Source organism: Rattus norvegicus, chromosome 2, assembly GCF_036323735.1.
Source record: "Rattus norvegicus strain BN/NHsdMcwi chromosome 2, GRCr8, whole genome shotgun sequence".
NCBI lineage: Eukaryota > Metazoa > Chordata > Mammalia > Rodentia > Muridae > Rattus > Rattus norvegicus.
The window spans coordinates 26,736,081-26,762,819 of NC_086020.1; the positions used below are offsets into that span (position 1 = coordinate 26,736,081).

At 45.5% G+C, this 26,739-nt stretch overlaps 1 protein-coding gene across 3 annotated transcripts in view; it reads left to right on the forward strand.

Annotated features, from left to right (window-relative positions):
- The first annotated feature begins 314 nt into the window (after positions 1–314).
- Arsb (arylsulfatase B) overlaps positions 315–26,739 on the forward strand; it is a 159,288-nt gene continuing 132,863 nt past the window's right edge. For 2 of the 3 annotated variants that reach the window (XR_005500242.2, XR_005500243.2), the window contains exons 1-4: positions 315–1,601; positions 15,771–15,957; positions 19,538–19,728; positions 26,457–26,664. Coding sequence is in view for 1 of the 3 variants with exons in the window: in NM_033443.1 (NP_254278.1) it covers positions 1,305–1,601; positions 15,771–15,957; positions 19,538–19,728; positions 26,457–26,664 (883 nt within the window). In the remaining 2 variants the exon portion in view is untranslated. 3 annotated transcript variants of the gene reach the window in all.

The following is a 26,739-nucleotide window of genomic DNA, read 5'->3' on the forward strand; positions in this document are numbered from 1 at the left end:
CTCCTCTCAGCGGTAGATGAAGAGGCAGGAGGACAGAGAGCTGGAGGAGGCTAGCCTGGGCTACATAGTAAGCACCTGGCTTAGAAACAAAAAGGACAGGGATATAGAAACAATTATGGGGTAGAAGAACATGCAGAGATCACAGCGGGCATTTCTGTCCCCCCCTGTACTATCCTCAACACAATGGGAAACAAACAGCTCTTCTAAGATATTGTCTTTGGGTTTTAAAACACCAAAATTAAAAAAAAATTGGCCATATTTTACTAAAGATAAGTAATTATCTACTTCAAAGAAAACCTTCAAGTATGTTAAGAGAGAAACATATTCGAGGATTTTATTTTAAAAAGGAAAACATTTTTTATGCTCTGCACAAATGCAGAAATGAATCCATCATGAGATTTCACCTAACTTATTAACGAAGAAGCCGATAAGAAATTGAAACCTGTAAGGTACAATACCACAAACGCCCATCAGTCACTGCATGGAAGTCAGTTGAGTACGTCAGCAATAATTACTTCTCAAGGCTATCATCCGTCTGGAGCTTCGAAAGCGGTAAAGTAACTCCCGCGGACTTGGCCTCAGCCAGAGAGGGTGTGTTCTCCTAGCACTGCCGAATTTTTTCCTCCACCTAACAGTTATCACTCAAGCTCTAGACATTGAGTAAGCAGACCGTCTTAGGTGGACATATCCCGAACCTCTTGAAATGAAACTTCACCATTTCATTTCAATTTCTGTGCCGACGGAATGTGTTTGGCTCACTGACGATGGGAAGGAAGTGGCTTCATGGGTACACACTTCATAAATCAATCTGAAACACCAGTTGCACGCCTCGCCTCTATTTTCTCATCTGCCTCAAGAGACGGCCTTGAACTAGACATATCAGACAGACAGACAGACAGACAGAGACACACAGAGAGACAAAGACACAGAGGCAGAGAGAGACTGTGGGGTCAGCAGTCCAGCCTTCTGGGGATGAAGGGGGCGCTAATTATTGGGCTTAGCTGTCAAGGTTGCGGCTAGATTTAATCAGACAAAGATTGTGAAACCGCTTTGGAACTAGTGGCTCTCAAGTTCATGGCTAAGGAAAATAACAGGCCTCTGGGCCTCGGAAGCAGCCGCTGAGTTTGCCCGCGCGCTCAGTGCGGCTCCTCCCCCGGCCCCTCCGGGAGGCGGAGGCCGTGCACGCCGGCCCTCCCCAGCCCGCGGCCCGCCTAGGTGAATGTAGTCTTGCAGGGGGTGCCCGGGCGCTCAGTTCCCGATTCTGCCGGGGGCGCGGGCAGCTCAGGCTCCTCAGGCTGCTAAGGATGGGCGAGCTGAGCGGATGCACCGGCGGGAGCCGAGCTGGAGGTCCGGGGCCGCGGCTGCCACTGTTGCTGCTGCTGCTGCTGTGGCCCGCCCGGGCCTCCGACGCCGCCCCGCCGCCCCATGTGGTCTTCGTGCTGGCGGACGACCTGGGCTGGAACGACTTGGGTTTCCACGGCTCGGTCATCCGCACGCCGCACCTGGATGCGCTGGCGGCCGGCGGCGTGGTCCTGGACAACTACTACGTGCAGCCGCTGTGCACGCCCTCGCGGAGCCAGCTGCTCACCGGCCGCTATCAGGTACCAGGCGGCCTCCCGCCCCGCGTGACCCCGCGAGCCCGCGAGTTGGCACCCGCGGGCTTAGTCGGACAGCGCTCGCCACCCAGGGCTTCCACAGGCGCTGCCTAAGGCAGCCACTGCGCATGCCCGGCTTCCTCCTGGTGGCCGAACGCTGTAGTGGCTTTCATTTTCTCAAGGTCGGAGGAGAGGGGGTTTCTGGGAACTCGAGGTGCTGTGTCTGCGAAGCCCCAAGGAGAAGGCTAGAAGAGGTTCTGAAGAGGAAGGATGGAGAAGAAAAAGGAGGCCCAAAGAGCTCCAGAGGGGCATTAAAGTGAGAGCCCGCACTGGGACGGGCCCCGAGGACTGACATGTGTCATAGGTCCAGAGAATAGGAAGCCGTGTAGATGGGAGGTTTAGAGATTAGTTTAGAAACACTAAAAAGACTTGGGATTGTTGACAAGGGGACCGTCACCAGAAAGCCTTCATTCAGTGAATGAGCCTGGGAGATGTGTGGTGAAAGGTCTTCACCTTTCTCTCAATTCCTGCCGTGCCTGGGAGCCAGGCCACAGGTGAGACAAGGTGCACCCCAGGCTCCCGTATCTCCTTTAATAAGTTACTCCCTTGCCTATAACTACACATATGTCAACAACGTGGAAACTCCAGCACCTGCCCTCCAGATCCTCCGCTGTGCACAGCCAACAGTGGAAGCCATTTCTAGGTTCTCCGTACCCCTACGATGAAAATAGGTGTGCTGCTATTCCTTCCCCATTTGAGGGTGAATCAGGTCCACACGAGTGTCTTCGCTGTCCCTTTCGAAAAGTATCTGCAACTAATGTATTTACCTACAGAGTATGTGTATGTTAAATGACTGGGGACCGTAAGAACATATTTTGTAGTGTTTTTATTGTATTAAAACTTTAAAAAAAAACCCACCCTATGAGGTAGTTATCTTGAATGCCTTTTACAGGTGAGGGGATAGCTTGCCTAAATTGGATGTCAGTGGAGGAGTTGCACAGCTATAAATAAATTCTTAGTTTCCTGCATCCAGACCTATGATTAGACTTCCACCATTCCAAGATTGATAGGTTTTAAAAATCCTGATGTGATTATGACCAAATTAAATTTAATAATTTTTAGTGGTTACTATTGGGTACTGGTATTCTTTCTCTGTGTCATCTATCATCTATCTATCTGTCTATCTATCATCTATCTATCTATCTATCTATCTATCTATCTATCTAATGTCTATCTACACAGACACACACACACATACACACACACAATCTTCTGCCCTTTTTTCATGCAAAGATTTAGACAGCTGGTGTTAGTACGCTTGAGTACAAGTCAGCCAAAGATGTCAGAAAGCAGATGCTCGAGGAAACATGAGTTAGCAGTAAGCGTGAGTGTGATGTCATCCACTGTGTAACGGATTATAAGCACACTGTTCATTCAGTAAACATGTTGAACCTACTGCCTTCCTACATGTGTGTTCACCTAACCTCTCCGGTCAAACCATGTTCTAAGACTGAGATAAAGATTCCAATAGTGGTTCAAAGACTGAAAAGGGAAGATAACACTTTTTCGAGGGACTCAGAACTATCAATAGCCATAGGTTACTATGGGGTTAAATCATGGCTGCTTTCCTGTCAGCAGTAGGGCGTTCCAGGCCTTGCTGCTTAGTTTAGTCAGAAATCCCCAGACCAGAGCAACTATCTCCCAGCACACTGCTCTCCAGAAGTAGTGTGAGGTGGTTCTGCATCTGCTCTGAAGATCAAGAACTGAACTCATGTTGCAAAATAATGGAGGGGCTGTTCCCTTGTGCAACACCTTCCTAACAGACATGGAGAAAAAAGCCAATGTTGCACTTCAAGCCTCACTTACAGGATCGACTGCTTCTACTGATGTGCTACACCCACTGAGTGCTTGAAAATACTTGAGTATTGGGAGAAAACCTGTGGTTAATAAGTAAAGAAAAGGGAGAGGTTGTGTTCTTCAAAACCATCTGAGTCGTCTCAGAGGAGCTGACGCAAACATAATCTGTCACAGACTTCATGAGATCCTGCTAAAGATTAACTGAAGATAAACTTTGGTTTAGTGATAGCCTTTCACTGGAGTCTAAGAGTAATCGTTGCTTTCAAACGCTACATGTTGGTACATGCTCACTATCTCTCTCATATGCTTCAAAAGCTAGTTAAAACAGAATTGTTTTTATACTTAAATAGTTTAAAACTGATGACATTTTTTTCATGTTTAGAATCATTGTAAGAGCTAAAAGAAAAATATTTGGGCCAGGCAGTGGTAGCACTCGGGAGGCAGAGGCAGGTGGATCTCTGTGAGGCCAGTCTGGTCTACAGAGTTCCAAGACAGCCAGGGCTCCACAGAGAAACTCTGTCTTGAAAAATCAAATATACCATATTCTATATCTCCCAAATAATCAATTATTTTCTCACACAGCAACTTCTTTATATTTCTTGGAGTCATAGTGACTTAGTAATAGAGATAGTTCTGAAACATCCAAATATTTTTCTCTGTAATATCAGTGTTGCTCTTTGAAACGGGCTTCTAGGTTTTTTGGTTTTTTTTTAAAGAATTATTTATTTTTTGTATATGAGTACACTGTCACTGTCTTCAGACACACCAAAAGAGGGCATCAGATCCCATTACAGATGGTTGTGAGCCACCATGTGGTTGCTGGGAATTGAACTCAGGACCTCTGGAAGAGCAGTCAGTGCTCTTAACTGCAGAGCCATCTCCCCAGCCCCTGACTTCTGGTTCTCCTGTTATGATGTTTTGTTTATACTACAGAGCAGTGGTCTTTACAGTTTTAAAAGCTATGTTGTATTAGCATTGTTTTATAACAAGGGCTTGTGAGCCAAGGCTGGAAGAAGGTAAGATATGTTGGGGAGAAATAAATTAGGTGGCAAAGGGGGTTGGGGATTTAGCTCAGTGGTAGACCGCTTGCCTAGCAAGCGCAAGGCCCTGGGTTCGGTCCCCAGCTCCGAAGAAAAGAAAAGGAAAAAAAAATAGGTGGCAAAGTACTTGCTCCACCAGCCTGACGACCTCACTTCAGATCCCTAGAACCTACAGTGAAGGTCAGGCTGGTACCACGAGTCTTTAATCACAGCACTGGCTAAATAGGAGGTGGGTCCTTGGAAGCTCATTAGCCAGCTAGACTGCTTTCTCTATGTGGCAGGGTTTCAGACCAATGGGAGACACAGTCTCAAAATTGAAAAAGTGAAAGGTGTCCGAGGGCTGACACCTTAGGTTGTCCTCTGGCCTCCACAATGGGTGCTGTACATGTACACACCTGCACCCACATTTACACACACACACACACACACACACACACACACACACACACACACACACGGGAGAAATGTGCCCAAGGCCATAGGACTAAGAAATGGTGGACTTGCTATGAACCAGGCAGTGTGCTCAGAGTCAGTATTTGTAACAACTATATCCTGTTTCCTCCTTAGAGTTCTTAAGAACACCAGCAGTGCTCGTTCATGCTTAACAATATCATCATTTTTAACATCCAAGTTACTCTTAAATATCTCTACCTGAAAAGTGAATCTATCATTTTTTTTTGTCAAAAATTCAAGACTCCTATCTGTGGCCTTGGCAATTGTGGCAGTTGGTTCTCATTGTCAACTTGACACAGTCTGGGAAGACAGTCTCAATGAGAGACAGCCTGTATTAGATTGGCACAGTCTCTTGGAAGACGGTCAGTGGGAGACAGCCTATATTAGATTGGCCTGTGGGCGCTGTCCCGACTGACTGAGCTGAATTGTGTGCATGCATTTATTTCTTTCAGCAATCGATAGATTGCTTATCGTAAGCCTTGACTTCCCTCTTATGATGGGCTATAACTTGGAACTTCAACCTAAAGCGACCCTTTCTCCTCTAAGTTACTTCTTTAAATCAGAGCATTTGTCACCAGGGCAATAGAATTAAAACTAGGATGTCAGTCACACTAATGTAGCTTAGTTGCCTGAAGTAACGTTGTCTCCAAAGCTTACCGTCTGCAATCTCATCTGGGTCTGAAATGTTTTCGGCCTCTCAGAGTTACTGCTGAAAAAGCTCACCCTTTCTTGTTCTTTCTGGATGCCTGATTCAACTCAGTTGTTCTGGTTCAAAGCTCCTGTACACACTGACTTCAACCTGGCTTCCCTCAGCTTCTCCTGAAATGCTCTGCTGGAGCTCAAACTAACTCTAGCCATGTTTTCTAATCTTCTGGCTCCTTCTCCTTCTCTGGCTCATTCTGTCTGTACCGTTTAGCTCGTTCTCCTTTCAATCTCTATATAACAGTCCCTGTAAAACTGCCTCCTTCCCAAGAGATTGTTTATTTTATGTATACGAGTACACCGTAGCTGTCTTCAGACACACCAGAAGTTGCCAGATCTCATTACATATGATTGTAAGCCACCATGTAGTTGCTGGGAATTGAACTCAGGACCTCTGGGAAAGCAGTCAGTGTTCTTAACCTCTGAACCATCTCTCCAGCCCACGTGCAGCTCTCTCTTAAGTAGCTTCCCTTTCCTCTCTCTTCTCGTGAGAGTGGGGCATATCCTATTCTGTCAAATTTTTCTCTGATTCGTCACTTTGTCTGCCACTCAACCAGACATCACTTTCAAACATGGGTGCTTCCTTCCACAAACTGACTTTACCTTTGTTGTTTGGGATTAAAGATGTGTACTAAGTGTGTGCCTGTACTCCAGCTAGAGGGATTAAAGGTGTGTACTAAGTGTGTGCTTGTACTCCAGCTAGAGGGATTAAAGGTGTGTGTTAAGGGCTGAGCCACAACTAGAAACAGTGTTTTTGCAGTAAACAAGACAATCCCAGGATTCACAGTGTGTTCAAATACCCGGAAACAAATCTCTTCCCATTTGAAAAACAATAAAAACCTTAGACTAACTGAACTTTGCTCTTTTGAGCTTTTGCTTTGTTTGTTTCTTTGTTTTGCCTTGTTTTTCTTTTCTTTTCTTTTCTTTTTTTTTAAGATTTATATATTTACTTTATGTATGTGAGTACACTGTCACTGTCTTTAGACAACCAGAAGAGGGCTTTGGATCCCATTACAGATGGTTGTGAGCCACCACGTGGTTGCTGGGAATTGAACTCAGGACCTCTGGAAGAGCAACCATTGCTCTTAACCACTGAGCCGTCTCTCCAGCCCTTGTTTTTCTTTTGAAAGGGATAAGTAAACAGGAATATGAGAGAGAGGTTTCAGTCTTGACTGTGCCAAATTCTGACCTTGCTGGACCCAGTTTCTCACAGATACAGGACCTGGGCTAAACTCTGTGATGCTCTGTCTAGCTTTAATTCTCTTTGACTAGAGTGCTTTTGTATTCTTAGGGAAACCACACATTATTATACCCACTGTCTTAGGGTTTTATTGCTGTGACCAGACACCATGACCCAGACAACTCTTATAAGGACAGCATTTCATCGGGGATGACTTACAGGTTCAGAGGTTCAGTCCATTATCAAGTTGGGAGCATGGCAGCATCCAGGCAGGCATGGTGCAGGATGAACTGGGAGTTCTACATCTTAATCTGAAGGCTGCTAGCAGAATACTGACTTCCAGGCAGCTAAGATGAGGGTCTTAAAGCCCACACCCCCAATGCCACACCTATTCCAACAAGACCACATCTCCTAATAGTGCCACTTCCTGGGCCAACCATATTTAAACCATGACACCCACCAATCCATCTTTGGTAAGAAGACACGACCCTTGCCTAGCTCTGCCTTGCACACTGCACAGACTGTTCTGCTGTTGAGACTTAAATGGAAACATGAACTCAAGTTTTTATATTATTTCATTATTAACCAATTCTTTCATATGAACCTTTCAACCCTCATGTTTTGGTGGAAAATCTGTAGAACCTGAAGCAGGTGGAGGGTGAGTGAGAGACTGGGTAGCAAGTGCTTAATGCAGATGGGGAAGTGCTTATGCAGATGGAGGAGGTGCTTAATGCAGATGGGGAGGTGCTTATGCAGATGGGGGAGGTGCTTAATGTAGATGGGGAGGTGCTTAATGCAGATGGGGGAGGTGCTTAATGCAGATGGGGAGGTGCTTAATGCAGATGGGGAGGTGCTTAATGCAGATGGGGAGGTGCTTAATGCAGATGGGGAGGTGCTTAATGCAGATGGGGAGGTTCTTAATGCAGATGGGGGAGGTAGTTAATGATAAATACAAGAATTAGATAGAATTCAGTCTCACTGAGTTCTAGTTTCTCCCTGTGACCTTTATTTATTACCTTTAAAATCCGTCTATAATTTTATTTTTAAGTAGAAAACACATATGGTGTAAAAACCTAAATCTGGTAGGGGGTGTGTTTATTTTCTTCCATAGTGTAGTCCCTGATAAATTTCTCCCTGTTGCAGTAAAATCTTCCCACCCTTCCTTCAGGTAAGAAACTCTCCCCCCCCCCCCCCCCCGGAGCTGAGGACCGAACCCAGGGCCTTGCACTTACTAGGCAAGCGCTCTCAGCCGTTCACACACAAAAGGAAGTCAATAGCCAGGAGGGGAACTGGCTGAGAAGGGGTACAGTGGGAGACAGGGTGGTGGGATGGTGAGGCTTGAAAACAGTTAAAACCTGTTCTTTAAATATATAGAACTGTCAAATAAAAAGGTAAAACCTTCAAAGCTTACAAAGGGGCTTACATGGGGGACTCCAGCCCCTCACCCACATGTCTAAGGCATCCACAGAGACGTGTTGAGGCTGGGTTCAGCTTGTCCTGAGACTGAGGAGAAGGTGGTGCTGGGTGGGAACTGAGGGGGAGGAAGGGTCAGGAGCATGCCAGGGGCTAAGTCTCCCTGGCCCAATGCTTCCTGTGCAAGATAAAAACGTTAAATCTTCAACTCTGGTTGTTGATATTTCCATGGTAATGTTACACTTAAGGTATTATATCCTAAAGAATGTATCCAGTTTAACACTGTTTTACACAAGTGTATTCCAAGGAGCTATAATCAGCTTTCCTGTGGCGCCCTTTGTCTCTCTGTGTAGCCTTGGCTGGCCTGGAACTCAGAGATCTGGGGCCTCTGTGTCCAGAGTGCTGGGATCAAAGGCTGTACTGCCATACACAGCTCGGTCGCTGTTCTTATTTTTGAAACTGTGTCTAGGAAGTACATCCAGAAGTTTCCAATGTAAAGACTGTTTTTCCTGTCCCTCCCTTCTTCCGCTAAGCAGCCCCTCTTCATTAGTTTCTTAGTGATGCCCGCAAGGAATATCACTTTGTATTCACTCGTCCTTAGCTCACACTTTTTATTTCTCTTAATAGAATTTCTATACTGTTTTAATCCAAACAAATAACTTGAAAATACTAGATTTTCAAATTCTAACAAGTTGATTTGATCCACTGTGCAATAGTCATTACATATGTCTGCATCCCCAGTAAATTTTCTCAATTTAAATTTAAATTTTATTTTTTTACATGTATGGGAGTTTTGCCTGCAAATATGTTATGTGCCATGTTTATGCCTGGTGCCCGTGGAGGCAGAAGAGGGCTCACATCCCCTGGAACTGTAGTGGCAGACGGTTGTGAGCTGCGGTGTGGATACTGGGAACTGAACCTGGACTCTTTGGATAAACAACTAATGCTCTTAACCACTGAGCCACTCCTCCAGGCTCCAATAAAAAGTTGGTTTATCTTATTTTATATGTACAAATGATTTACCTGGGTGTGAGGACACTGCCACTAACTCCAGCTCTTGAGAGGCTGAGGCAGAAGGACCATGAGTTTGAGGCCAGATTCAGGTTCATAGAGAGAACAAGGCCAGCCTGGCCACAAAGCAAGGCTTGTCACATGCAAGCAAGCAAACAAACAAACTAGGACTTGAGATGTAACTCAGTGGTAGAGTAATTGCTTGTTCTTTAATGAAATTTTTGAAAAGGCTGGGTGTGATGGTGCATACCTTTAATCTTTGCAAGTTTGAAGCCGGCCTAGACTACAGTTAGGTCTACATAGGGAGACCATATTTCTCACATACCTTTGCGCACGTGCACGCATGTGTACACACACACACACACACACACACACACACACACACACACATACAAAGGACAGAAGAAAGAAGAAAGATGAAAGGGTAATAAAAATGGTAGGTCTTTGTGAAAACTCTCTTTTTAGTCCTCAACTTGCTTGTCCTACGGGGACTGAGGCGGTCACTCCACACCAGAATTCTATAAACCTTGGCAGAGAAGACAGATGATGAAAGATGACACTGGGTTTCTTTCCTTAGGGACCTCAGCCACATTTTTCTTAATCATATTGATAAATAGAACAGACACTTTCAGGGCCTTTCACTCACCCCTGAGGCAGAACCTTGAGCAGAAAATATGGGGAAGAAGCTGGGAAGTTCCGGACAGGGTATTCTTGACTTGTGCTTCAAGTTTACCTCCAGACTGTCAGGAGACATATGCAGAGGAAGAGGGCCTGTGGGCATGCCACTTCTAAATGTGGACTCGCTACCTGCCATTCCTGCTTGTCCTCAGGGTTTGGCCTGGTTCCCATCAGCCTTGGTGGGTTCCAGTCATTGAACTGAGGTAAACAGAGGAGGAGCTGGGAGAAAGTGGGAGAAGAGCTTTGAGTGAGTTGGGTCTTCTCTGTCAGGAGGCAGAGATCAGGGCAGCATGCAGTCAGGAGGCCATCCTGTATTGCCTGTGCTACATCACTGTGCTCACTTAAGGTGGGGACACAGGATGCATCAGGCTGAGAAGAGCAGCAGGAGAGCCAGCAGTCAAGCATGTGTCTCCAACGCAAGGCTCCCAGGGCGACTTGCTCTGATGGTGGAGGTTAATTTACCTCCTGGGAGACGGGAAACAAGAAAAATAAGGAAGTAAGTTTGGAGTTGAATGGATGTGATCGGTTAGCTTGTGCCATTTCTGTGGTTGGTTGACTCATGTGGTTGGTTTTTGGGAATAATCTCTTCGAGGACGGGGAAATGGTTTAGAGGAGCCACCAAGGCTGCTGAGCAGTCCTAAGACTCCACATGGTGGGAGGAGAACACCAACTTCTGCAAGGTATCCTCTGATCTCCACATGTGTGAAATGCACACACGTCCACACACGAACACATGCATACACATACATATACATACATACACTATACATACACACACATAAATAAATAAATAAATAAATAAATGATTTCTAATTGAAAAAAATCTGTGCATACATTGTTGCTTTCTGATCATTTTCATCATCATTGATATGAGTCTTTATTCATATCACTTTACTAAAAATTCTGTTTTCAGATTTCTTTCTATTTTTTTCTTAATCTCTGTTGGATTCAGAATTTGAATAGAGGAAGAGATGGGAACCATTTCTGCCTTGTTTACTCTTTTTACAGACAGCATCGCTTTGTGGGGTTAGTCAGAGACCCGCACTCTTTACTAATCAACACCAAAATAAATAGGCCCTTGAAACTGTCAGTGGCGTGGGCCAGTTGTGAAGCCCGAACATGGAGGCCAAGCCAGATGGCCAGGCCAGCCTCTTAGGACACAATGTGTGTTCTGTAGCTCTTGGCTGCAGCACCCTGGGCAGCTGAGTGCTTGTCAGAAAGCTTCATGAGGGAGGGGGCAGATTTTCTACTCTCCATTTGTTCTGTGGGCATCTCCAGGAATACACCGTCGGACAGTACAAGGGTTTTCTGACCCTGACTGGAACCCACTGGAGACTGGCAGAAACACAGGCTGGGAGTTCTGAACCCCTGGCTGGTCACGGTCACATCCTGTGACTGTGTTCTATTCTGGAATCTCCCTTTCAGGCTCTGGCGTGTAAGGTCCAGCCGGGTCTGTTCCCTTTTCTGAATTTGCCTGGGCTGTAGCAGATGCTGTGTCACAAACATGGGTTCATGCTGCATGGAGGTTGTGTGTTTACCTTGCATAGGGCTGGTAGACCAGATGGAGTTTCCCTCCTGCTCCACCAGGTGTTATCCCGCCACTGCTGAGGGTGGGAGAGAAATGGCATCTGCTGCCAAGTAGGATAGGGTGGTTCACGGAGCCCCTGGTAGAGCCTCTAATGAGAGTGGCTGGAGTGTAGAATCCTGAGCTCATGAGATACTGTCTTAGTCACTGTGATGCGACATCACAACCAAAAGGCAAGATGGGGAGGAAGGGGTTTATTTGGCTTATACTGCCGCATCATAGTCCATCGTTGAAGGGAGTCAGGAAAAGAATTCAAATAGGGCAGGAACCTGGAAGCAGGGGCTGATGCAGAGGTCATGGAGGGGTGCCACTTGCTGGCTTGCTCATCATGGCTGCTCAGCCTGCTTTCTTATAGAACCCAGGACCACCAGCCCAGGGATGGTACCACTCACAGTGGGCTGGGCCCTTCCCCCATCGATCACTAATTAAGAAAGCACCTTAAAGGCTTGTCCACAGCCTCATCTTGGGAAGGCATTTTCTCAGTTGAGGCTCCCCCTTCTCAGATTACTTTAGCTTGTGCCAAGTTGACCTAAAACCAGCACAGACACATAGTGACAGCATGCTGCGTGGGCCCGAGAGAAGAAACAGAAGTGCTTCTGACCTAAGAGCCATCGTCTTCCCCATCACAGGAGGAGGTGGTTGGATTTGGTTTTCTTTTTCCCTTTTAAACTAATGAGACTGTATTGCAACCATCTTCTAGGTCTTTGAAGGAAAGACTAGGGGTTTCTCAGTCACTCATCTCATTGAAAGCAAGACTCTCCCTGGGGTTTGAAGACCTTAGCCATCAGAGGAGCAAATCCTCAGTGGTCAACTGCAAACTTTGAAGGGGGGTGGGCTGTTTTTGCAAGAGGATTTGTTTGAATGAAGAAGAGACAGCCACACAAACAGATGGAGGGGTAGCCCCAATGGACTTTCATATATCACAGCTATGCCTTTTCTATCTATACCTTCTCTCTGGGTGTTGACGATGAGCTTTGGATGCACTTGTAGATTTTCTTGTGATTAGATGGCTGCCCTTCCTTCATTGATTCTCATTTGTACCCCATGATGGCCCACCCCACACATTGTGGGGTGACCCCAGAGTCCGTGCTGGAGTGGAACAAGCTTGGCACTTGCCTGTTTACCGTGTCTGAACACATTACAGCTTCCTGGCTCCAAATAGTGTTTGAACAGACCAAAAACACGTTTTTGGCCGTCATCCAGAGTTTGGCTTCTGCTTCCCAATAAATGCCATAAAAACGTTCTATCAAATAAATTCCCAGGAACTAAAAAAGAACAAATCCCCTGTTTTGTATGATTGCAGAGAATAGAGACAGGTTTCAGCTGACCCCCTGGCTTGCTGCCCGTGGCACAGGAAAACCAAATTGCACAGTATCTCTTGGCAGTGCCTTCTAGCGATCAGAGATAATTCTCTGCACGTGATAGATGAGCTTTCTACATGAGCTTTGCGTGTTTATATCCACTGGTGCCTTTGGGCTTCATGAAATATTACTTTTATATCCTCAGTTATATATTAGTGCACGTTATGAAGTGTTTGAGCCTTGGCTCAATTTTCTGTTTAGTAAGCTTGGTAGCAATGGAAAGAATTCTTCTCTGTGTGTATGAACATGCTGGTATACAGGTGCCTATGTGTCTATGCATGTGTGTATATGCGAGTGCAGAGGGACAACTACCTTTCCCTAGAAATGATAAAATCCCTACCATTCAGGGGTGTGTCCGGAAAGCGATGGTATATTCAAATTAGAGTACATTAGGGAGGGTTTATTTGCCAAAGTGACTATACTTTAGAAGACCTGAATGTGAGCGGGGCAGAAAGCCTAGTGGAGAGGGACAGCAGAGCTCTTACCACCCCTAGACCAGTAGGGAGGGACGGAGGGATGAGATGACAGAAGGCAGAGGCACATGGGATACAGCCTTCAGGGTGGCCATCAGTACAGAGACAGAGGTGGCCAGGCTGAAGCAGCTTCATCCCAGGGTCCCTCGCTCTCTCCTGTCTCTCTTCTCTCTGGCGAGTGATTCCCCGTTGACAGAGCTCAATTCAAGCCAGAGTCAGAGGGTCAACGGGCCCTTTATTGGCTTCCAGAGGCTGAATATGAACTGAGAGGAAGGCACCTAGAAGGCTTCTGGAACATTCCCACTGTGTGTGCCCAGAGAGAGGAATCTCTACGGAAATGGACTTTTATTTTAAGCACCTTCCTTGACACGTTTAACATGGAGTAAACCGCACAGGCTTTAAGCCTGCAACTTGCTACACTCTGATGTTTAAGTCTACCTGTGAAACCACGATAGTGAGTTAATCATGCTTTAACATTTAAGGCAGTCCATGATGTAGTCATCGCATCATGGCCACACACCCCGTGTAGGTATGGTTTAAAAGTAATGAAAATTAAACAAAATTGAACCAAATGCAGGTCTGCGAACCTATATGGTTTGCGTAGTCAGGAATTTAAGTTTGAGAAAAGTCAGTGCTGGCTGTGTAGAGTGGAACTGCAGATTTGAAGTCCCAGTGTGCACTGTATTTGACAGTCGTATGCAAAACACACGCCAGGGAGTGGCTCAAGAGTGTGAGAGATCCCTGTAAAGCTGTGTAGCCTTCGAGGAAGCAGAGCACTGGGAGGTGTGATGGTTGAGCATGGTGGCTGGCTTGGCGTACTGGAGGAGAGGGAACTTCAGTCGACTGATTGCCTCCATTGGCCTGCGGGCATGTCTGAGGAGCTCTTCCAGATTGCTAATTGATGCAGCATTGGCTGTGCTACACGTGGGCAGTGCGGTCCTTAGGCAGGCGGCCCTAGACTCGGTCAGAAGGTAGCTGAACAAGCCTGAGGAAGCAGTGGTGATCGTCTGTGGCCTCCAGCTTCTGCCTCAGCGCCACTCTGTGACAGACTACAGCCAGTCTGTGAGCAAAACAAACTCTCTCTCCAGCATGTTGGTTTGTTGGTGCTTTACCACGTCATCAGAGAAGCACACTGGCGCAGGAGGGGAGTCGTGTTATGGATAGCTGCTCATGGCTGTTACCGGGCGCGTTGTTGAATATTTAATATGTATTTGGCATTCTTTACCGCCTCACTAATCCTGGACAAACCAGAGGAAGGTAACACAGATGAAGAAAACCTTAGAAATAGCGAGACAAAGTAACTCGCGGAAGCTGCCATCTTGGTGTCTAAAGGTCACAAAGCTTGTAGCGGATACAGCCACCGTGGAGTTGGATTCCCGTGTTTATTGTGCAGCACATTTAAGGAATTATCAGCAGTAAGTTGCTTGATCCCTGCCCTCAGTGGACCAGGGTGCTGGAGTTCTTGCTGGGTTGAGAACTGGCACCCACAGCCTTCACTGTTCTCAGAGTACTGTGTCTCCAAGGCAGTGAGCAGGTCTTGACCTGTGGGTGGTGACCCCTTTGCGTATCATATATTCTGCATATCAGATATTTACATTATGTTTCATAACAGGAGGAAATTACAGTTATGGAGTAGCAAGAAAAACAGTTGTATGATTGTGGTCACCACACCATGAACTGTACTAAGGGGGTTCCAGCGTGAGGACGGTTGAGGACCAGTGATCTAAGGAAATCAGAATCTCCTATGGCAGGGGAAGAGTGCTTCACAAAATGGGTTTGGTAACATTTTAAAGTTTATCATAATTTCAGTTTGCGGAGGGATTTGTTAGGAGTATATTCCCATTAAAATTCAAGGAACTTGTAAAATTATAGAAACGTTTCACTATTCTAAAACTCACCAAGCCTTTGTCTCCTAATGCCAGACGCATATGGACCCTGTGCCCTAGAAATACTTTTGTGAACCAATCCCAAGCACTAGTCAGGGGAATGCTTTGTAGAAAGATCAGTGTCTTTGCAGATTGTGGTTTATGTGAAGTTGAATGAGAAACTTGAGCCATTAGTTTCATCCTACTGTCAAATAAGTTTTTTTCCAGAAAACTATCAAGTCCTCAAAGAATAGAGATGTTCCTTCTAATCAGACTTCAACTTCTCACATGCAGTGGGTTTGGAATCTTTTCCCTTGGTAGAATAAGTTACAGCTCCTGATGCAATGTTTTGATAATATTTGTTGAAAAATCTTATTTATTGAAATGGTTTTATTCATACATTCAAACCCTATTTGTGTCCCGAGGAATCTGTCTTCCAGAACAAGCCTGAGCGTCTAGACCCACGGATGTGTCCTGTGAGTCAGGCGGTGGCCGTATCTACTCCGTCATGGTGTTTCACCGGCACTAACCCCTAGTTGTGTTTTTATCTCTTTAAGATCCATATGGGCTTACAGCATTACCTCATCATGACCTGTCAGCCCAACTGTGTTCCGCTAGACGAAAAACTCCTGCCCCAGCTTTTAAAGGACGCAGGCTATGCTACGCATATGGTCGGAAAATGGCACCTGGGAATGTACCGGAAGGAATGCCTGCCAACCCGCAGAGGATTCGATACGTACTTCGGTAACGGAAACGCACACGTTTAACAACACAGACATACTGCAGCCAGCTCATAAAATACACCCAAGTATCATGAAGCAAAACGACCGGAAACCTGAACACAGAGTAAATCAGGCAGCACCATAGTGGGGCTGCTTTCTGTGCTTATCCCCATAAGGCGGCTCTGTGCTGAGCGTGCTCTGGGGCGCACCTACAGCAAGGCAGGGGCCTTAGCCGGAGCACTACGGAAGAGCGTTAGGGACATTTATGTCAGAGGCCACTGTACGCTCTAGAATCTTCTTACCTGAAGATGATGGGCAGAGCTATAACTAGAGCCAGATTTTGTATTTAAGAATGGTTCCTTCATTGAAGTTCATATATTTCCCTCTATGGACTGTTTTCTCCAGAAGGAGGAGAACGACTCACCTTTCCTGGGCATCTTCTCCAGCCTGTGAGAATTGCTTCTGAAACTACTAGGTTAGAGAAGATTGATTTAAAAATTAATAAGAATGAAATAAAAATAGTACAAGGAACTAATCAAACAATAACTAGAAACCAGACAGCCCTCTGCAATAAATGTGAAACCCAGAGTTTGTTTTAAAACAAGACACCTTAAGCCCGTTGTAAACTCTGTCTTAGTTAATAACTGTTTGCCACTGTGTATCTTTCTGTCAGGGTCTTTTCTATTGAGCTGTCCTTCCGTCCAGCTGGTTAGTAACCTCCCTCCTTCCTTCTGGCTCTGCCAAACTGAATGCACACTTAACATAAAGCGTCTAAGTAGAATAGGAAATTGGAGGGACCAGTAAGACAAGTTAAAATTTAAATGCACCAAATTGCAAAATAGTGAATGAAAAGGAGATAGGAGACATAGGAGCACTCCACATCTAAGCTGGGAGACTTCCGATGTCGGAAGGGAGGAGGAAGAGACTGCAGGATGTGTACCCCAAAGGCACAGTGGGTATCGGGAAGAGTGGAGCTTCTTCCGCCTCTCAGCAGTCAGAGAAATTCCCCCTGGGAGAAGGTAAAGTGGGGAACTTCACTCTAATTAAAAAGGTGATGGAGGGGTTGGGGATTTAGCTCAGTGGTAGAGCCCTTGCCTAGGAAGCGCAAGGCCCTGGGTTCGGTCCCCAGCTCCGGAAGAAAAAAAAAAAGTGATGGCTTTCTGGTAGATTGATTTTAGGAATCTGCTCCCAAGCAAGGTAAGGCCAAAGCACAAACTCAGCGAAAGGGACCTGCATCTACCTGAACCCACTCGGCCAAGCACTTGGCCCTAAAGCTGGGCTCGAGATGCAAAGATGTCAGACAGGAGAGCACTCGTGTCCCTCTCCCCCAATGGCACTGGGTCACCGCCAGCCAGCCATGACGTTCTTTCCGGCTGAGTCTAAATAACTCTTCAGCGCCCTTGCGTGGCTGTTAGAACTCAGCCTTCAGTGATTGACGCCTTTGAAGTTCTAGTGCCTCGGGGATTTTCTTTTGCCATGCAGGATGAGTTGATGTCTGTCCTTGGACAGACTGGATGTTTAGAACCTTTATTAAAACCCGAGTTGTATCTCTAACATCCTAGGGAGTTGGACAGTGGGGAGAGAGTGAAGTGTTTGCATCAGTGAGTTTGATTTGATCCCTAGAACCTGAGGGGGAGGAGGGGGATGCTGGGTGTCATCTAAGCTTTTAGTCCGGGCTCAAGGACTGTGGAGATGGGTGGATCCCTGGGCTCACTGTCCAGGCAGCCTAGCCTAATTGCCAAACCAGGAGAGAACGTGTCTCAAAAACCAGGGGATAGCTCCTGGCATTGACACACTTACACACACACACACACACACACACACACACACACACACACACACACAGAGAGAGAGAGAGAGAGAGAGAGAGAGAGAGAGAGAGAGAATGATTTCTGCCCTTTATGTGGAGTTTTTAGTGGGGGGGGGGGAAGAGCGGGGGAGAGCTATCGTATGTGGAGGTCAGAGGACAGCTTGTAGGAGTCAGTTTCCTTCTTCGACTGCATGGATCTCAGGGATCAAACCAAGATTTGTGAGGTTTGGCGGTAAGTACCTTTCCTCGCTGAGCCATCTTACCAGCCCTGAAGTCTTTTTGTGTGTGAATACAATTTTTTTCTATTCCACATTAAGTAATAAATATGTTGGATTTATTTCCTATAAATACAGATAAAAATCACAGAGTAAGTTATGTTGAGGTCATATACTAATCATAGTCAGGACCTTGAACTTATTCAATCATGAAAAATAGTTAATCTAAAATGAATTGAACTATTACCTAGGCCGTACAAGGCTCTTAATTGCCACTGTAGACAAAATTCATGAAAAGGAAAAGAGCTAGGCCCATTTTTTCATCATTTTAGGACTAAAAGGGAATATATTTAAGATTATAGCTAAGGGCTCAGCAAAGTTTATTTCTTTTTAATAGCTTTATTAGGGTATAATTCATATACTATACAGTTTATCCAGTTAACATACTGAATTTAGTGATTTTTTAACAATTTGAGGAATTGTGCTGTTATCAACATAATTCAATTGTATGAATACACACACACACACATATATATCACACATATATATATATCACACATATATATGTCACACACACACATATATATCACACATATATATATGTCTCACACACACACACACACACACACACACACACAAACACACACACAAACAAATCCCATGAGTAGTCATCCCCAGCCTCGACGTTGCCCCAGGCCTGGGCCGTCACTAGCTGCTTGCTGCTGTGTGTTCGATTGACTATTCTGAGCGAGTCTGTAAATGCAATCATAGTGCAGCACAGCTTATTTTCACACTTTCCAAGCGGGAGAACTTGCAGGACGGTGATTATTGGTGATTAGTTGGGTAATTTCCTTTTCTCCTAGGCTTCAGTCTCTGTTGTGGGAGAGGGATCTGGACTACAGAAGCAGGGGCACCGACAGGCCACTCAGCTCAGTAAGCAGTGAGCCTCTCAGCAGCAGGGGTGCTGTATGTACACAGTCGAGACAGAATGCCGTCCTTTGATCTTTGGGGCTGCTCAGCTGTGATGGAGAGCTTGTATTCGGAAAGATGTGTACCTTTCCACCAGTGGGTGTCAGCATTTGACTGAGTATGACTCCTGCAAATGCCTGGTACTTAAATAATGACAGAGCCCCGTCTCCCAGCCTCAGTAGCGACAGGAGCATGATCTGAACCCCGTTTTTAGTGTTTTACAAGTAAAACCCCGTAGCACATTACTGCTGTGTTGTCTTTTTCTATAGACAGTTTCAAAGGATAACATCTGGTTACCTCCCGAACTCAAACTCTGATTTCTAAACACCTATTTCCACGGACCAACCATTTATAAAGCGTTGACAACATAGAACAGGTGCTCTAAAAGACTCAAGTGAGAAAGGGACTTGGGTGTCCACGCAGTAACATTCCAAGGGTGTCTACTAACAAATATAGAGACGTTAAGAGACGGACCCCTGATTATCCCTGTCATTTGATTAGCCCCGTCATGGGCAATCAGTTGCATTACGGAATTAAATGCTGGAACGTTCATTTGCTTAACAAGCTTGATGCCATGCTGACTGTTCCGTCTCCCGTCCTTCTTGTAGGATACCTCCTAGGCAGTGAAGACTACTACACCCACGAGGCCTGTGCACCGATTGAGTGTCTGAACGGTACCCGCTGTGCGCTTGATCTCCGAGATGGCGAAGAACCTGCAAAAGAGTATACAGATATTTACTCAACAAACATATTTACCAAAAGGGCTACAACCCTCATAGCTAACCACCCCCCCGAGAAAGTAAGGCTTCCTCCTTTAATGTTATCAAAATCTTGTTGCTTCCAAGGGAATATATATATATATATGTGTGTGTGTGTGTGTGCATGTCTGTGTCTGTGTCTATGCATGCATATATATATATACATATATATATGTGTGTGCGCATGTCTGTGTCTGTGTCTATGCATGCATATATATACATATATATACATATATATACATATATATACATACATATATATATATATATAATTTTAGAGCATATTCCAGTTAGCCAGAAAGGTAAGGTTGTTAAAAGTGAAGAATCTGGATCTGCCCCCTAAAGATTTGATGGGTCAGATCTGGGAGAAAGCCATACAGTATCGAGGAACCGCCAAGAAATGATTCTCACAGGAAGGGACCCTGGGCTGCAGGGGGAGGAATGCGGTCTGTCCTTCAGCGTTTCGGTGGAAACCCTACTCACTCCTGTGATGCTTTATGTGTGTGCATCGTATGTGTGCATCGTAAGCGCTTAGCAACACCAGGCTCCAGGCTTCCAGGATTCCAAACATGTGTCTGTGTGCGAGGCAGGGCTCCATCGTGGAGACCTGTTGGGATCTCAGGGGTTAAAGAAAAGTCCTCCCATTCCGTATTTTTTCTCTTCTGGATTATTTTAGTTAGTCTTCATCTTTCACATCCCCATGTTAATTTTAGAATCGGTCGACTGATTTTTTACCAAGGAAACAAAAGATAGCGGCTCGGTTCGGTATTCATTGACCAACTTGACGGAAATGGACATCTTTAGTACTACTGGTTTTTTTACAGTTGATGTGCACGGTATACAGGTTTTCACGGACACCGTAAGGGAGCTATCAGGTGTGCCATGGGCAGACTTAGCTGCAGGTAGAAAGAGGAAAAGGTTGTCTGGATTCAGCACATTAGGTGCTTTGGAAACAGACATTTGTGTTGTGAGGCACTAGGCTCAAAGTGTCCTGACGAAGAAGCGTATTAACACACTCACAAAAATTGTCCTTCAGCAGAAGCCCACCTGGCGTGGAGAATTTGAGAAAGTCTATAGCCCCTTCCAGGTCTCTGCACTTTGTCTCTTTGACAGCGTCTGGACCTTCATTAGACAGAGTTCTGGCCTTTGTACCTGTTCAGCCTTAGCGACACACTAATGACTCTGTCTGGTATGGAATCTTCCGAGCTCTGTCTTCGCTACTGTTACTCAGTCTGAGGGATCCCTGGTGACTGGTCTCAGTTTTGCCATCCTTTCGATATTTAAGAGCTGACATAGTTACCTGACATCTCTAGATAACCATGACTTCCATGAAGTGTGGAGAAAGGGGAAACATTCAAGTGTTTAGAAACCTGCCCATTTTAAGTCTAGATTGGAACCAAGATGGTCGGTGAGCTGGGTAAGTGGTTCCACATAACACTAAATGGATAAGAAGATGCAGCTGGGGTAAAATGGCTCTGTAGGTGAATGTTCTAAGCTGGGGGCTGAGGGGAAGACTTGAAACTAAGGAGACCAGGGGACCCAAGAGCCCATAGTGTTAGCCACGGTGTCCCTCCGTGGCTGTATTGTAGCTCTTAATTGTGAGGCGTTTTACAGACATGGCCTAATACCAAGAAAACCAGAGTAAGGTTTTCAGGGAACTGTTCATTATCCTTTAAAGGCCGCACACCGTTTGTTTAAGCAAACAGGCTTGGCATAGTGAAGTGACTTGTTCAAAGCTGTTGAAGGTCAGAGTCAGAATGTGATCTCTCACTTCCGACTCCAGAGCCCCTGCTTTCATTCACCATCTACAGTCACAGCTAGTGTCCAAGCACAGAGATTTTTCCTGACCCAGTTCATATTCAGCCCCACAGTCCCGGTCTTGACATCATGTTAGAACCTCCTGGGAAATTTGCAGGAAGCACTGATGTGTCAGATATCGTGAGGTATTGGTCACAGGTAGGACTGAGGCATTAGTATTCCATCAACTCATCTCGGCGGTTCTCCATGCCGCCATGTGGAGATCCTGTGCGCTTAGGACAGTTCTGTGAGCGTTAGTTTGACTGACGTGCTTACAAGCGCAGAGGCAATGCACATGCCAACTTCCGATTGCAGGCTCGCAGTCTGATCTCGTCACGCGACTGTATTTAGCAGAGATAATCTGGCTACAGTAAAGAGTCATTCTTACTGCCTGGAAGTGCTCAGCACAAGTCTTGATGAGAGTTCTGGCTTGTCTATCTTTTGAGACTGCTAATGACTCCTTGACTGGCGTAGAACTTTTCAGGCACCATCTTTGCTACTTCTACTCAGTATGAAGGATCTTCCCCAGTGATTGTTCTCATCTCCCCTGGTGACTGACTGGTCTCAGCTTTGCCACACGTTGGATTTTTAAGGGCATAATGCTGACATCTCTAGGCAACTATATCTGCAATGAAATGTGAAGAACAATCTCTCAGATATTTAGAAATGTGTACAAAACAGTATTGTCTCCCAGTGCCCTTCAGCACCAAGCAGCTAAGAGGAAGCAGCTGTGGAGAAGTGGTTCCTTGTGGGTGGGCAGCTAAACCGGGCTGGTGGAGAAGGCACCGGAACTGAGGACAGTAACTGGCCTTAAGAGCTCACATCCCGTGGGAGGGGCAGTGTTAACATGACACTACCCGTATGTAGCATTACAAAATCACCAGACGGATGCTTCCTGCCTATGGCTGGGATGCTCTGAAAAAAACTGTTCATCATTCCCGGAGTCCCCACGCACAGACATAAGTGAAAGAAGGAATAGTCAAGTAGCAGCCCAGCCATTTTCACAAGGCAGCTCCTGCACACAGATGCTCCCAGTTTCAGTTCCCGAGGCAGTGGTGTGAGTCCCTGGTTTCAGAAGCTGCATCTGTGCAGCATCTTTCCCCAGGATTTAACGTAATTCTGTGCCAGGCTATCAGGTGCCGGGTATAGACTAACATGGCCTTTGTTCTAAGATGAAAATCACTGAAGGAATTCACATGAAGTGTTCACAAGCCAACTGAAGATGTCCTTGCTTTTAAGGGGCAGTTGAAGGAGAAAACCGCCAGAGCTGTCCTGTAACAGTTGAGTTACTGATTCTGTGTGTGGGGATGCTGCTAATGGCTTTACATATGTCAGGAAGGGACATCCTTCCTCTTTGATGTCAGGGTGACTCACATAATAGTAGCACTATAAAAAGAAAGTAATATATTCATATCCATAACACGGCTTTCTGTTAAAAAATAGCACACCAGTACTTTGAATAACTTTAAAAAAAATAATCTCTACATCTAATCTACTAGAAGCTTCCTAAGGAAAACAAACACTAACGCCTAGTGGAAACTTTCTTTGTGTGAGTACAAGCTGGGAAGAAATGTCTTAATTCGGATGTCAGAGATAGAAAAGCAGTTTCAAAGTGTGTTCATGTTTTTCCCATTTATACTTTGAATTAGGAAAAGCTATGAAGACATAAAAATAAGGTTTTCCTCCTTAGTGATATGTGATTTCTTTCCATAGCGAGGGTTTAGAGTACTGATCTTAGGAGCCATGGGGCATAATAGGAAAGGGGAAAGATCTGTTAGCATCTTCAATATGAGTATGCAGATAATCAAGTCTGGGTTTCAAGTGATACTTAAATGACTAGTCATGCCTTCCCGACCAGGATTCCAGTTCATAGTCTTAGGATGGTCGATGGCGTCACAGTTAGGGTTGGGGTAAAGTTGGCAGCTATGACTAAGCTGATCAGTGTAAGAGTTTGGAACCAAGAAAATACCAAAGAAACAGGAACTGGCAGGGGTTAATATGGGGCAGGACTTCAGTGTGAGTCAGGAGTCGGTGAGGTGAGAAGGGGCCTCTCTCCAAGGCTAAGACCTCATGTCCATAGATGCTCACACAATCCCCAGATGTAAGCTATTTGCTCTGGGCAGTGAACTGGGGTTCCACCTGACAGGTGGGGAGAGACTGAAGACAGCTTTTCTCTAGGAGGACCCCAAGAGCTAGTGGCTGCAGGCAATGTACTGGTGGTGGTTGGAGAACCTTCAAGCCTTAGATAATTGTCCTTTTCATCAGGCTACCAAGAAGTACAAAGGCTACCATTCTCCCCTCCCTCCATAATTTAAAATTAGCACAGTGGGACTGGAGACATGGCTGAATGGTTAAGAACACTGGCTGCTCTTACAGAGGACCTGGTTCAGTTCCCAGTGCCCATAAGGTGGCTCACAACTCCAGTTCCAGGGGAGCTGATGCCCTCTTTTGGCCTCTGTGGGTATTGCATGCACCTGGTGCACAGACATATTTGCAGGCAAAACACCCATATACATAAAGAACATTAAAAATACTATAGTAAAGCTTCCACTTGGCGAAGTTGGAAAGTGGGTTGTCCATGAATAAAGTTCACCTTCTGGGTGCTGAAAACTTGATTTATAGTGGTGATATAAATATGCAAAAAACATATATACACACTTTTAACCCAAGCACTGGGAAGGCAGAGGTAGGTGGATCTCTCTGAGTTTGGGGCTAGCCTGGTCTACATAGCGAGTTCTAGGCCAGCCAGGCTACATAGAGAGACCCTGTCTCCAACAATAAGACAAAGTGGGCGCGGGGAGTATATAAAGTGTGTTTCATTGGTCCTCTAACCTGGTGAAATGGGCTGTACACAGCTCCTGGTGACCCAGAGGTATAAAAATGTGTGGAGTTGTTCGCCCCAGAGCAGACTGCCCTGGACTGCTCAGGATGAGGAAGGAAAGACAGCAGGCACCTGACTGGCCAGCTTCACCTCTGTCCAGAGGGACCCCCGAGTGTCAGCATGACCTATCTGGGTGGAGTAGAAAGTGTGTGTGTGGAGGAGAGGCAGAGTCAGAGCAAAACGGTGTCAGGAGTGTTGGTGTAGACGTTAAGAGTAGGAATTTGACATATTTTTTTCATGGAAAAAGTGTACATTTAATTTTAACATTTAATTCAAAACATCTGAACTCCAAATAAACGTCAGGGTGTCTGTGGAAGCTCCCAGTAAGGCTAGTCCTCCTTCTTACATGTCTCCACCCCTCACTGATTGGCGCACACTGTGTAATTTACAATGAAAAGTAAAGTGAGTTTCTCCCATCTGTCTTTTCGCCTCCTTCATTCAAAAATGTGCTTATTTTGGATCAAAGCTACTTATTGCTGTCTCTTTGAGGGTTTTAAACATGTTGAAAAGTTCTATAAAGCACGGTGTGGGAGATATCTGCAGAGAGGCCCCCTAAGGAGAGAGGCTGACTTGGAATACCTCAGACGCTGAGGGTTCCGAGTTGGTGTAGAGAAAAAAACAGAACCTGTGGATCACACCTCTAATTTCCAGTAATTACATTGGCCTTACATTTATTTGGTTCAATCTAACAACCAAAATCTAACAAGACACTGTTTCCTCAAAAATGTGTTAAACAAAACCCTGTAAAGTTCTCTTTATTTTTTAGCTGATTTATCCGTTGGTGCATGGCAACATTGTAACACTGAGGTGACAGGTGGCACCTGGGCATACTGTCTAACCTTTTGGAGCCTGGATTACCTCATCTGTGAAATGGATATAACAGGATGGCTTTGAGTGTTAAATGAGATACAGTAGCCAGATTATTACCTGTGTTTTCTGTATGAAGCATTCATATGTGGTGTGTTGTTGAGATTGTTGTTGATTTGGGTCAGAGCCTTCTGCCCCATTCTAGGACTTTGACCTTCAAAATTTATTCTGGGTCTTGTCATCTTTTGAACCAATTTACTGAGGCATAATTTGCATATGGTAAAATTCACTCACTTAAAAGTATACAATTAGCTAGGAAGCCTAAGAGGCGTTTGATCATCACCATGGTCTAGTTTTAAAACCTCTTATCACTCTCCATAGAAACTTCTACCCCTAGTAGTCCCTCGTCATCCCTCTCCCCAGAATTCCCCATAGCCACAGACATGCACTTTCTGTCTCCACAGACTTGCCTCTTCAGAATATTTAAATCAACGCAATACAAGGCGAGGTCTCTTTTCTCTCCGTGTTTTCAAAGCCCAAATGTATCATCACCGATGGTTTATTGGTATACACTGTGATCAAAGATGTTCTGAATTCTGTTTCCGCACCCTCGGTTTGTGAGCATTGAGTCCCCCGAACGCTTGGCCACTGTGAACAGTGCTGCAGTGAGCGTCCATGCCCAGCTCACATGGCCATGGGCTTCCGTGGGTTTACCGGGATAGCAGGACAACGTGGCTCCGCAGCTTTGTGTGATGCTAAGGAACTTCGTGCTGCCTTTTCAGTGTCTGCGTGCTGTGCCTTGCATTCCTGCTGGCTCCTTTCTCCACAGCAACTTTTTTGCCTTCTATTTTGAAAAGTCCAAGCATCCTAATGGGTATGACGCAGTGGTGTTTTACTGTAGTTTATTAAAGATTACCGTACTGTATTTAAAATAAAGTTCAGAATATTTTTTAATCACAGCTTACACAACTAAACCATCAGTGGTGACACATCTAGGCTTCGAAAACACAGAGTCCCTGGCTCTGGACGTTTGTTTCGTCGTCTTTGGAGAAATGCCCATTTACATTCTCTGTACTTAAGTAAATTATCTTTTATTGCTGAACTGCTTATATACTCTGGGTGTGAGTTCTTATCACACATGCGATTCACAGACGTTTTGGTGTACACTCTGTAGCTTGTCTTAAAATTATTCCTATGAACTGAGAAATCTTGACTGTCTTGTGTTTCGTATTTAAAGCCTCCATTCCTTTTAACTGATGTGCGCTTTACAACTTCTCTCCGCAGCCACTGTTCCTCTACCTTGCTTTCCAGTCTGTCCACGATCCCCTGCAGGTCCCCGAGGAGTACATGGAGCCATATGACTTCATCCAAGACAAGCACAGACGTATTTATGCAGGGATGGTATCCCTCCTGGACGAAGCAGTGGGGAATGTCACCAAAGCCTTGAAAAGCCGAGGGCTCTGGAACAACACGGTCCTCATCTTCTCCACAGGTCAGTCCCCGTCTCGGGTGTGTCTTTCAGTAGATAGGATGGAGAAAGACCCGAGACATTATTTAGCATTTCCAT